The sequence below is a fragment of the Physeter macrocephalus genome, chromosome 5, assembly GCF_002837175.3.
Source record: "Physeter macrocephalus isolate SW-GA chromosome 5, ASM283717v5, whole genome shotgun sequence".
Taxonomy (NCBI): Eukaryota; Metazoa; Chordata; class Mammalia; order Artiodactyla; family Physeteridae; genus Physeter; species Physeter macrocephalus.
In genome coordinates, this window is record NC_041218.1 from 99,945,018 (window position 1) to 99,957,796 (window position 12,779).

At 54.6% G+C, this 12,779-nt stretch overlaps 1 protein-coding gene across 1 annotated transcript in view; it reads right to left on the reverse strand.

Annotated features, from left to right (window-relative positions):
* Window positions 1-7,022, reverse strand: part of NPC1L1 (NPC1 like intracellular cholesterol transporter 1) — a 19,207-nt gene extending 12,185 nt beyond the window's left edge. The window contains exons 1-5 of the mRNA XM_028490228.1: window positions 6,153-7,022; window positions 3,628-5,153; window positions 1,219-1,319; window positions 716-888; window positions 343-471 (exon numbers count right to left, since the gene is read on the reverse strand). Coding sequence (XP_028346029.1) covers window positions 343-471; window positions 716-888; window positions 1,219-1,319; window positions 3,628-5,153; window positions 6,153-6,206 — 1,983 coding nt within the window. The 5' untranslated portion in view covers window positions 6,207-7,022. The remainder of the gene's footprint in view (window positions 1-342; window positions 472-715; window positions 889-1,218; window positions 1,320-3,627; window positions 5,154-6,152) is intronic.
* Window positions 7,023-12,779: the final 5,757 nt, after the last annotated feature.

Below are 12,779 nucleotides of genomic sequence, written 5' to 3' on the forward strand. Positions count from 1 at the left end.
GGTACGCGGGCCTCTCACTGTTGTGGCCTCTCCCGTTGCGGAGCACAGGCTCCGGACGCGCAGGCTCAGCGGCCACGGCTCACGGGCCCAGCCGCTCCGCGGCATGTGGGATCTTCCCGGACCGGGGCACGAACCCGTGTCCCCTGCATCGGCAGGCGGACGCGCAACCACTGCGCCACCAGGGAAGCCCCTCGCATGGCCTTTTGAAACAGCATCACCCTTTGGGGGAGCCCCTCTGGGTGTGTCCACTCTGCTGTTTTGAAGTGCTCTGGAAAGCAGGCTGGAAAGGTTCCAAGCACCCTGATGGGCCCTTCCCCCCTTGCTGCTCCCCTCACTTCTCACCAGTACTCGGCGCCAGCTGGAGTAGCTGCCCAGGGCCAGGGAGATGTACAAGAAGATGATGAGGTAGCTGACAGCGAAGATGGGCAGGTCCTCGGCTGTTGTGCTGTTGATCTCATCCTCCAGGGAGCGCTGTGGACGCACACCCGACCAGCCCCACTGACCCAAGGGCTCGGCCAGCGGGCACTGTGTGCGTGAGCCACTGTGAGCCCCGGCAAGGCTGCGAGAACAGCTGTCGCATCACCCCAACCTCCTGGACAGGCAGACGCTAGCTAAAGGTCACTCAGGAGGGGCGAGGACATGATGGGGACACAGGACCCCACCCAGAGCCACTTGAACTGTCCTCCCCAAAGCCAGGGGGCCCTGCAGCGCCTACCTCCGCCATGAATGTGACCTGGAACACACCAGCCATCCGACGCTGGAAGGCTCGCATCTCCTCCAAGAAGGCCCCCTCCCAGAGCTTAGCCTGGGCCAGCCGGGGGTCCCCAGGAGGGTAATTGTTGAGGGAGAAGGTCATGATCAGGGCCTCCGCCTCAGAATAGTCCTTCCCTGGAAGGAGAAATGCTCAGCTACCCTCCATCCGCACCTCTGCTTTCCTCCCCGACCCCAGCCTCACCCCTTTCCCCTCCCCCTCCCCTCCTCATCCAAGTCATTGTCCAATGACTACACCCCACTTCCCTCTCTCAGCCAAAGGCAAAGCCTATGGGCCCAGGCAGAGAACCAGCGAATCTGAGCAGGGCTGGGAGAAGATGAGGGGGCGGCTGGGCAGGTCTGCAGCCACGCCCAGGCAGCAGGAAGCCCTTTGCCACTCCCATCCTCTGCCCTTGCCTCCTGCCCCGTATGTTCCCTCACTGGCCTCCCGGGGGGCACCCAGCTTACCTTGGTAGCCCCCCACGGCGAGGAAAGGGAAGATGGGCGCCCCGTAGTCAGCCATGCAGCTCAGAGCCAGGGCCGTGCCGTCTTTGTAGGTGAGGGGGGCGCTGGAGGGAGAGGAACGCACCTTTCCTGATGCCACTCCCATCTCCGTGGCCCGGGTGCCCCACCCCGGACCCCCAGCACCATCGCCTGACCCTGTGGTCAGAACATTTCTGGGCCCAATCCAGAGTGAACTGGAGCTCCCTGAGCGGGGCCTCAAGCTCTCTCTCCCCTCATGCCAGCCTCACCCTCCCGGCTCCGCCATCACGTCCTCCCAGATGCGGCGGGTGGGTGAGCGTCACACACGCTCCCCTGGGGTGGGGGCCGGAGGCTGGCACACAAGCCCCCCGGGTCCTAACCACCAACAGAGCCACGCAGGCCTCACGCTGCCCTCGGCCTCCTCCTGCCGCCAGCCCAGAACCCTCCAGGCCCAGAGGTGGGAACTCCTTCTTTCCTTGGACAGCGTACCAGCCCCGCAACCTTGGGCAGGTCTCCATGCCCTCCACTGAGCCCTTTCTGCGAACACATCACACGTGCGTGGACGAAGCGCTCACTGTGAGCAAGTGCGTCCCTCGGTCACCAGCTGGCTGGGAGTGCCGGTTGCTGTGTGACCTTGAGCAGCTCACCAAACCCCTCTGAGCCTCAGTTTCCATGTCTCTGAAATGGGGATAATCGGGCCACCCAAGAATTGTTGCGAGCATCCAAAATCAAAGTAAAGCCAACTCGAGGACTGGAAACCTGGGGTCAGAGCTTCCTCCCCGACCAGCCTGTTCTGAGGGCCAGCCCGAGGGCTGAAGCACAGACTCTGGGAAGCAGCCCAAATCTGGCTCACCTGCAGGGTGGGGGCCCTGGCTCCCCCATCCAATCCAGAGGTTCTCAGGGTGGCATGGGGGCCTCGGGAGCCCTGGAGACCCTTTCAGCGGTCTGCAAGGTCAAGACTATTTCCATAATAACACTAAGATGCTGCTTGCCATTTTTACCCTTCTTCGATCTCGAGTCTGTGGAGTACAGACAGTTCACTGACATGGCTCTAGCTTCCATATTGCAGCTGACATTTACGAAAAAATCACTTGGGGACTTCCCTGGTGGTCCAGTGGTTAAGAATCCTCCTTCCAATGCAGGGGACGCGGGTTCGATCCCTGGTCAGAGAACTAAGATCCCACGTGCCAAGGGACAACCAAGCCCACGCGCCTCGACTAGAGAGAAGCCCGCATGCCGCAACTAAGACCCAACGCAAAAAAGAAAAAACAGATCACTTGCTGAGCTTTGGTGACGTATCAGAGAAAATCCACAATTCTCTGGAAAGCCTATTACAACACTCCTCCCTCCTCTGGCTACATGAGCGTGTGGCCAAGCACTCTCGCTGAGCTTCAACCAAAAGGCCAAACGCAGAACCAGATGCCAGGATCCAGCATCTTCTGCTAAGCAAGACCCTAAAGAGATTTGCAAAGATGCAAAAACAATGCCACTCTTATCACTCCAGATATTTTTGGTACAGAAAATACCATTATTTTTCATAAAACTATGTTATTTGTGGCAGCATGTAATGGGCCTATTATTGTTATTTTTAAAGAATTAAGAAATATTTTGTCGTTTCTCAGTTCTACTTTCTCACGTGGTAAATGTCAGCAGATATAACCTCTATCCAAACCCAAGCTCTCTGGAGTCCTCGGTCTTTTGTCAGAGGGTGAAGGGACCCTGAGACCAGGCTTTTGAGGACCTCTGCCCATTCCAACCCCAGAGAGCCTCAGCGGCTGCCTGCCCACCTACCTGCTCCCCTCCAGGCTTGGTAGCTCTCAGACCTTCGCTCTTGGTCCCAAGGCCCAACGCCTTCACTGGCCTCCTGTTTGCACCACGGCAAAGTGGACACAGGTGGGGACAAAACCCCAAACAGCGTGAGGGGGTGTAGCTGCAGCCTGCACAAGGGTACCCGGCCCAGGCGAGCAGGACCTAAAACCAGCCCCGGCCCCTGCCCTGGCCCGGGGCACCTCACGGGCCACCCACGGCCCTGCCGGCCTGCATCCAGGCCCAGCACAAAAGCAACAAGGAAAATAACGAAGCACACCCATGAGCAGGGCCCTCAGATTGCTCTGCGACCCTTAGACCAAGAACATGCAAGGATGAGCCCTACGTCAGGAGCGCTGCAGAAAGACCGCGTGGAGGCTCTGACGGTCAGGTGCAAACCAGCTACAGTGAGCACGCACCCCACTTAGGGCGTGCGGGCCCGAGAGGGAGCACGGAGAGAAATGGCACGTCGCCGGCCCTGCGACCGAGACCCAGAGCCACACGGGGCGCCTCAGTTTGGGCTGTGTACCTGGCCTGGGCTCCAGGGGGCCCACGCCGACCCCAGCAGCCATGCCCTCGAGGACTCACTTGGCGCAGTAGAGAAAGTGGTCCTTCCAGTCCACCTGGGAGGTCTCCCCCGACAGCGTCTGGTTGGCCGTGAGCAGCAAGCGCGTGCGGTTGTTCTGGAAATACTGCAGGAGGCTGTTGACGCAGCAGTCGGAGAGACTGGCGTTGTGCGGGTTGAGGGGGGCGTAGCAGGTGTCCCGCAGGGAGACGTTACGCTGCTCCTCTGGCGACCACACCTGCAGGTGCCGCAACCTCTCCTGCAGCTCCAGCACCTCCAGCAGCAGGTCAGAGGACAGGATCCCACTGAAGTTCTTGCGCCCCAGCAGCAGGGAGTCATACCTGTAGCGGGGCCGGCTAGGTGCCGTCAAGAACACCTGGCTGGTTCGGAAGAAAGGGCCGAAATACTTGTCGTGGAACGCCTTCTCACTTCGGGCTCGGCTGCTGGGGGCTGACCACAGCTCCACGGGGTCTGTGGTCAGTTCTATAAAAGCCAGGCCCCCTGCCATGGGCACCACCACAACAGTGGACACCACCAGGATGGTCACCGGCCACGAGGCCACCCACGTGCCCCAGTGCTGGAAGCACCGGCTGAGGACGGTGTGGGTGGAGAGGCTGAGCCGGTGGGCGAGGCCGACGCTCGCCTTGGGGTTGGGCGTCTTGCGCTGGCACCACTTGGCTAGGCGGGGCCACAGGAGGAAGGCGGTGAGCAAGGCGAAGAGAGAGCAGAGGATGAGGACGAGGGCCAGGCTCCCTACCATCCGGCCCAGGTGGAAGGTGGGGTCCAGGGCCTGGGGCCGGGCAATGACGGGGCAGGAAGCAGTGCAGTCCTGGCAGGAGCAGGCCGACGCGCCGTAGCCCTGGGACCGGTTGCAGGGCACGACCTCATCGTTCAGAGGTTGCATCACGCTCCCCTCGGCCTGGCTAGGCTCCCACAGGTGAAAGGTGATGTCCAGGGGTGCCAGGCCGTTCCCCGTGTCCCCCTGGAAATTGAGCCAGCGCTGGGCGTTGCAGAGGGCAGAGCCGTAGACGCCGCACATGGAGCCCACCGCCAGCGTGGCGGCGGCAGGGATACGCACCCGGCTGCAGGAGTCGTAGGTCCGCTCGGCGAAGCTGCGCTGGTAGTAGGCCTCATAGGCCACCACCGCCCGGGGCTGGCGGCCCCCCTGCCCGGCCACTCGGGTCACGTTGATGAAGAGGCTCTGGTTGGAGCTGCAGGTGTTGTGACAATGCAGGTTCACGAAGTTGTCAGAGCAGGCAGGGCAGCGGGTGAGGAGGGCCTTGGTGACCCCCAGGCTCATGTCCAGGGCCACCAGCTGTTTGGGGGAGCAGCAGGCATAGGTGGTGTTGGGGCCGGTGTAGAGGCGGGGACAGATGCTCTGTAGGAGGGTCAGGTGGTCACCCGTGACGTGGCGGGCAGGCGTGTTGTCCAGGCAGGACACGTTGGTCAGTGAAGCCAGGCTTCCGGACAGCTCTGGGTTCTTCCCGCACTCGTCGTAGAAGGCGCAGTATCCGGGCTGGTGTATGGGCGTGTACAGCTCGCTCTGGGCCTGTGGAACAGGGCAGCGTCACCCCGAGCCCCAGCGCCGGCCAGCACCTCCGGGTAGCTGATGGGGCAGCAGGCAGCCAGGACAGGCGTGGAGAAGGAAGCAGAGCAGGGCGGGTGAGGGGTGGATGCCAGGCAGGTCCAGGATGCCAGGGATTCCGGGGGGAGCGCTGGAGAAGGTGGGGTGCTGAAGCAGCACGTGAGGCTCCCAGTGGTGTCTGAGGGTGGTGAGTGGATGGGAACAGCCAGGCCTCCACCCTGAGCAACAGGGTCACTGAAGAGAGAGGTGACCTGGCACGTCTGCCTTTAGCAAGGTCACTCCGGAGGGTAAGGGGACAGTAGGGAGAACGGGGTCACCCAGGAGACCCCTGGAAGCCGCTGTGTGGTCCTGCTGAGAAACAATGACCCGTGGACAGCTGGAGGGCGGCTTCAAGGGTCCGTCCGTGTGGATGCAGGCCCTGTGCACCTGGGGCACCACTGCCGTTGCTGTCAGCTGCCACCGTGCCCAAGCTGCAGCCAGGGCCCCTCTTGGAGATTCTGAGCAGAGCTTCCCCTGCCCTTACCTGCTGGGGGCTGAAAGCCTTCACCCACCTTCCCAGACGTGCAAATGAGCAAGAAACTTGAGAGGCAAGACCTCCTCCCAAACCTAGATGCTAAATCCTCATTAGGTGATTCTCCCCTTGAACCCATGCCATCAGCACCCCGGGACTGGATCCTCCCTTAACCTGCCAACGACCGTCTTAGGCCAGGACGCCCACAGCGGACCAGGAATGGGAGGCACTCAGTCACACCCAGTCCAGCTACCCCCTGCTCAACGCTTGCGTCCATCTAACCCCGCGACCTGAAGACTTGAGCAGCTCAGGACCCTCGACCTGCGCCCCTCCTCTGCGGAGCCTGGGATCCCTCATCTGTTTAGAAACTGCCCCCTCCCCAGACCCCAGGCCCTCTCTCACTGTTGCCAAGCAGCCCCCTGGCCGGAGTGGACATAGGGACTGGGACTCACCAACTTCAGGAGCAGGGCCCAGAGCAGCCAGCCCTTCAGGCCGACCTCCACCATCCTGGCACTGGGAAGGGGTCAGAGGGTAAGTGAGGCCAGGACTTGGGGACAGGCAAGGGCTGGCTCCTGGCAACACACAGAGCTCACTGCGGCCTTACATATACTAAAACTGGGGACGGCGTACGAGGCAGCTTCCCTACCCGGGACAGTGTCACCCGATTGAGTTGGGGACCAATGGGGCTGAGCCCTGCACCTCCCAGGGCTCCCAGCTGGTTAATGATCCACCTCACTTGTCCCGCCCACCTTTGGCTCCACCCTCTCAGATGAGCCTCCCGGGGTGTCCCCTTCACCCACTTCCCAAAGTGACCAAGGCCAGAGGGCTGAGCGAGCCAGAGACCTCCCGTGAGCTCCCCAAGCGGCCTCTGCTGCAGGAGGTCCCAAGCCCAGGGACACGTAGGAGACGTGGCTGGGCCTGGGCACCGCCCCCCCGAACCTCTCTTCGTACCCCCAAGCCCCAGCCTCAGACCCCCCAGTCTCCCCAGTGCCCTCTTGGGTCCAGGCCAGCTCTGGCTGGGACACACCCTTACAAGTCATCCTTAGCAACTGTTGTTAATTAATATTAACAGCCCGATAACAGAGGGGGCAGTTAGGGGTGGAGTGACACAGTGACAGTAGTCTCCTCCTCTGGGTGGAGGGGCAAACACCAGCTCGCTGGGGTCTGACAGTGCACAGAGACCCCAGGTGTGACGGGCACACGCAGCCTCGCTCTTCCGCCCCGGGCCCCTCCCTTATGTCCCGTGCCCGGGTCTGTCCCCACCAACCACGGAGGGGCTGAGTGTCCCCGGGAGCCCCAGGCAAGCAGCCCCGCCCCCCCGGGCCCAGGTTACACTTCATTCACCTTCTGCTCCTTCCAGATAGGGAGCTCTGAGGCCTCCCTTGGGCTCTCCCTATCACCGGAATGGGTCAGACCTTGGCCCCCATGCCAAGGCTGAGCAGATAAGGGCAGCCCGTGGGGACTGTCTCTCATGTGGCCACCTGCCAGAGGCAGCTGCAGGAAGGAAACTGCTGTCTCCCTGGTCTTGTGTTTGCTTCATAGACCCTGGCCTGACTCAGAGGGAGCCAGCCAACACATACGGGGGAAGACGGAAGCCAAGAGGGGGGGAACCAGACGCCAAGCGGGGATGCCAGGGCAGGTGCAGGAGGACCCCTAAGCCCCCAGTCAGCCACGGTGGAGAGGAGAGCCAACGGCCCAGGGGCTGCCGTGTGCAGTGACCTCCATCCGGCACCTCCCGGGCCCCGCCCCCATACACCCTGGCAGGCAGATGCTGGGACTCCAGCTCCCACCTAGGGGTTCTGTCCTCTCTCCTAGATGTCTTTCCCCCGAAGCAGATGCTGAGGCAGGGATTTCAATGCAAAGAGTTGATTTGGAAGGTGATCCCAGAGGGTACCAGCAGACAGTGGGGATGAGCCAGGGGATGGAAGGAAGCAACCAGAGTGCACTGAAGAGTGGGCTCCTTGGACTTCCCTGGTGGTCCAGTGGTTAGGTCTCCATGCTTCCACTGCAGGGGGCACCGGTTCCGTCTCTGGTCGGGGATCTAAGATCCCGCATTGTGCGCTGTGCGGCCAAAAAAAAAAAAAAAAGAAAGAGTGGGCTCCGGCTTGGGTACCCACAGCCTCACGGGGAACCTCCGGAAGATGGTGGGGAGCCTGCCCCAAGGGTGTGTGCTTGTCCATCATCTTCTTTGGTCGCTGGTTGAGGACATTCTCTGCAGCTTCAGCCCCAGGCCCCTCTGGCACTTGTGGAGCCCCCGGGCACACCCCCTTGACCTAGTTTGTCCCTAGGGGAGGCCCACAGAGACGGAGCCCAGATGTGCGGTCTCTGCGGTCTTCTCTGAAACACACACAGGGGGAGAGCGGCAGCATCGAACTCTGAGTGAAAGAGGAAAATTCTGAGCCACAGTCTCACCACCTGGCTCCCCGTGCATGTGTGGGGTCTCCGAGGCCACGCCCCGGCCACAGACTTCTGTGGTGAGCGCAGTTTTTGTACACTCCTGTATCCCACTTTATCTCCTGACATTTAACACAGACTCAACACTTCCTTCAGACTCTGACTAGCGTGTGTGTCACTGGGCTGTGTCCCACAGAGTGATGCATTGTCTGCTCTCCTAGTGCCAAAGGTCGGCTGCTTCCAATAAAGAAGTTTTTGGTTAATATCTTTGTGCCTAACTGTATTTCCTCTATTTTGTATTTATCTTCCTTAATCCAGGATTCTAGAGATGAGATGGGAGTGTTAACGAGTACCACGTTTACAGCCCTAAGTACACACGGTTCATCAGCTCTCCCCTTGGGCTAATCTAATCTAGGATGTATTGAGTAATTATCAGATTCTTGCTTATTGATGTCAGGTGAAGGGTTCAGATGGTGGACACACATGGATTCCCCAGAGGTTGCGACTCTTTTCACTGACACCAGCAATAACCAAAAGTGCCAAGTCACTAGCCTCACCTTCACTGTGTGTTCGATCTGTTGTCAGACTTTACAAATTTAATAACTGTAAAAAGATGCCTCGTTTTCAATTCTCCTTTATTACTAGTGGGATTGAACCTGCCCCAGCAGTCCCAGAGAGGGAACTGGAGCTGAACACTGTTGCTAAGCTCCGGAGGCGGTGAGGAGGGGCCAGCTGCCGGCATAGGAGCCTCCTGTGGTCACGGATGCCTGGCCGACGCAGCACGTCTCACTGGCTTGCCTCTCTGCACCCCAGGAGCGTGCTGAGGGTTTGAGTCTGGGCTGAGAGGTCAGGGTAAGACGGTGATGCTCCACCAGTCACTGGTCCAGGCCACGGCACCTGGCTAACTGTGTGTGCAATGCTCTGACCAGCAGTGATGTGAACAGTTTATGGTCATTTCCAGCTCACAGGGGTAACCAGCCTACAGGTTGAGATTTGGAGCCTGGTCACTTAGTGGACCCTTCATCTTCTTTGCCATCAGACCCCAATTCTATTCGGTGAAGGACTGTGTCCACAGTCCAGGCAAAAGATGCTGCTCCCTGCTCTCCCAGCCTCCTTTGCAGCCAGCAGTGGTCCCGTGATCCTGTTCTGGCCAATGTGAAGGCTTCTTTTAAAAAAAAATAGATTTAATTTTTGAGCAGTCTTATGTTTACAGAAAAATTGAGCAAACACAACATTGTAACAACTATATCTCAATTTTAAAAAATGCGGGGGGACTTCCCTGGTGGCACAGTGGTTAAGAATCCACCTGCCAATGCAGGGGACATGGGTTCGAGCCCTGGTCCGGGAAGATCCCACATGCCGTAGAGCAACTAAGCCCGTGCGCCACAACTACTGAGCCTCTGCTCTAGAGCCCATGAGCCACAACTACTGAGCACACGTGCCACAACTACTGACGCCCACGCACCTAGAGCCCATGCTCCGCAACAAGAGAAGCCACCGCAATGAGAAGCCCATGCACAGCAACGAAGAGTAGCCCCCGCGCAATGCAACTCGAGAAAGTCTGCTGGCAGCAACGAAGACCCGATGCAGCCAAAAGTAAATAAATAAATAAATATCCTTCTAAAAAAATTTTTTTTTCTTAACTGAACAGACGGTACATAGTTCCCTCATGCCCTTTCATCCCCTCAACGGTTTCGTCTATCACGACTCTCTTGCATTAGTGTGTGGCACATTTGTTGCAATCAATGAGCCAATATTGACATGTTATTATTCACTGAAGTCCATAGTTCACCTTAGAGTTCACTCTTGGTGTGTACATTCTATGGGATTTGACAAGTGTGTAACGACATGTATCCACGATTATAATATTATACAGAGTAGTGTCTCAGCCTAAAAATCCCGTGTTCCACCTATTCATCCTTTGCTCTCCCTAAACCCAAACCACTGAAAACCGCTGCTCTTTGTGCATACATTTTATTTGTGTTCATAAAATACACATACCATAAAATTTACCTTAACCATTTTTAAGTGTACAGTTCAGTGGTCTTAAAGACATTCACACTGTTGTGCTACCATCACCACCATCCATCCTCCTAACTCATTTCATCCTGTAAAACTGAACTTCGATACCATTAAATGTTGACTCCCCATCTTCCCCTCCTCCCAGGCTCTGGCAACTACCATTCTTCTTTCTGTCTCTATGAATTTGACTACTTTAAGTACCACATATAAGTAGAATCATACAGTATTTGTCTTTTTGTTACTGGCTTATTTCATTTAACATAATGTCTTCAAGATTCATCCATCTTGCAAAATTTCCTTCTTTCTTAAGACTGAATAATATTTCATTGTATGTATACACCACATTTTGCTTATCCATCCGTCAACGGACATTTGCTTCCATTTTTTGGCTATTGTGAATAATGCTGTTATGAACACGGGTGTACAATATCCCTTCCAGACTCTGCTTCAGTTCTTTGGAGAATATACGTAGGTATGGAATTATGAGACCGTATGGCAGTTCTATTTTTAATTTTTTGAGGAACCGCCATACTATTTTCCACAGCAGCTATACCATTTTATGGTACCACCAACAGTGTTGGTGTTCCAATTGGTGTTCCAATTTCTCCATTTCCTTGCCAACACTTGTGCTTTTCTAGTTTTTTGATAGTAGCCATCCTAATGGTGTGAGGTGGTATCCCATTGCAGTTTTGATTTTCATTTCCCTAATGATTAGTGATATCGAGCATCTTTTCATGTGCTTATTAGTCATTCATATATCTTCTTTGGAGAAATGTCTATTCAAGTCCTTCACCAATTTTTTAATTAGGTTTTTTTCTTGTTTGTTTTGTTTTTTGATGTTGAGTTTTAGGAGTTCTCTCTATAATCTGGATATTAATCCTTTGTCAGATATATGGTTTGCAAATATTCTCTCCCATTCTGTGGCTTGTCTTTTTACTATGTTGACAGTGACTTTTGATGCAAAAAGTTAATTTTCATTTAGTCAAATTTCTCTATTTTTCCTTTTGCTAAATGTGCTTTTGGTGTCATATCCGAGGAATCACTGCCAAATCCAAAGTCATAAAACTTTGTCCTATGTTTTATTCTAAGAGTTTTATACTTTCAGCTCTAAAGTTTAGGTCTTTGATCCATTGTGAGTTAACTCTTGTATATGGTGTTAATAAGGGTCCAACTTTTTTCTTTTGTAAGTGGATATTCAATTTTCCCAGCATCTGTTGAAAAGACTGTCCTTTCCCCATTAAATGGTCTTGGTACCCTTATCAAAAATCACTTGACCAGAGACTTCCCTGGTGGTCCAGTGGGTAAGACTCCGTACTCCCAGTGCAGGGGGCCCAGGTTCAATCCCTGGTCAGAGAACTAGATCCCACATGCATGCTGCAACTAAGAGTCCACATGCCACAACTAAAGATCCCGCATGCTGCAACAAAGTTCCCACGTGCCACAACTAAGACCCAGTGCAGCCTAAATAAATAAAATAAATATTTTTTAAAAAATCATTTGACCATACATGCAAGTGTTTATTTCTGAGTTTTCTATTCTACTCCATTAGTCGACATCTCAGGCTTTATACCAGTACTAGGTTGTTTTGATTACATAGCTTTGTGATAATTTTTGAAATCAGGAAATGTGAGTGTTCTTTGTTATTTGTCAAAATTGTTTTGGCTATTGAGATTCCAATATAAATTTTAGGGTGTATTTTTCTGTTTCTGCAAAAGCTGCCATTGGGCTTTTGATAAGAATTGCATTGAATCTGTAGATCGCTCTGGATAATTTTGACATCTTAACAATATTAAGTCTTCCAACCCATGAACACTGGATGTTTTTCAATTTATTTACATCTTCTTTAATTTCTTTCAGTGATGTTTTGTGGTTTTCAGTGTATGAGTCTTTCACCTCCTCAGTGAAGTTAATTCCTTAGTATTTCATTCTTTTTGATGCTATTGTAAATGGAATTGTTTTCGTAATCTCCTTTTCAGGTTGTTTATTGTTCATGTATGAAAACTGCACGTATAGAATTGTGTCGGGTATAGAGATTGTGGGTTGACTTTGTATCCTGCAACTTTGCTGAATTCATTTATTAAGTTCCAACAAGTATTTTTGTGGAATCTTTATGGTTTTCTACATGTAAGATCACCTCATCTGCAAACAGTGATCATTTTACTTTATTTATTTATTTACTTTTTAATTTTTGGCTGCTTTGGGTCTTTGTTGCTGTGCGCGGGCTTTCTCTGGTTGCGGCGAGCGGGGGCTACTCTTCATTGCGGTGCACAAGCTTCTCACTGCAGTGGCTTCTCTTGTTGCGGAGCATGGGCTCTAGGCGCGCAGGCTTCAGTAGTTGTGGCACATGGGCTCAGTAGTTGTGGCTCGCAGGCTCTAAAGCGCAGGCTCAGTAGTTGTGGTGCACGGACTTAGTTGCTCCGCGGTATGTGGGATCTTTCCGGACCAGAGCTCGAACCCGTGTCCCCTGTATTGGCAGGCAGATTCTTAACCACTGCGCCACCAGGGAAGCCCCCCATTTTACTTCTTCCTTCCCAATTTGGATGCCTTTTATTTCTTTTTCTTGCCTAATTTCTCTGAGTAGAACTGCCAGTACTATGTTGAATAGAAGTGGTGAAAGTGGGTATCCTTGCCATGTTCCTGACCTTAGAGGAAAAGCTTTCAGT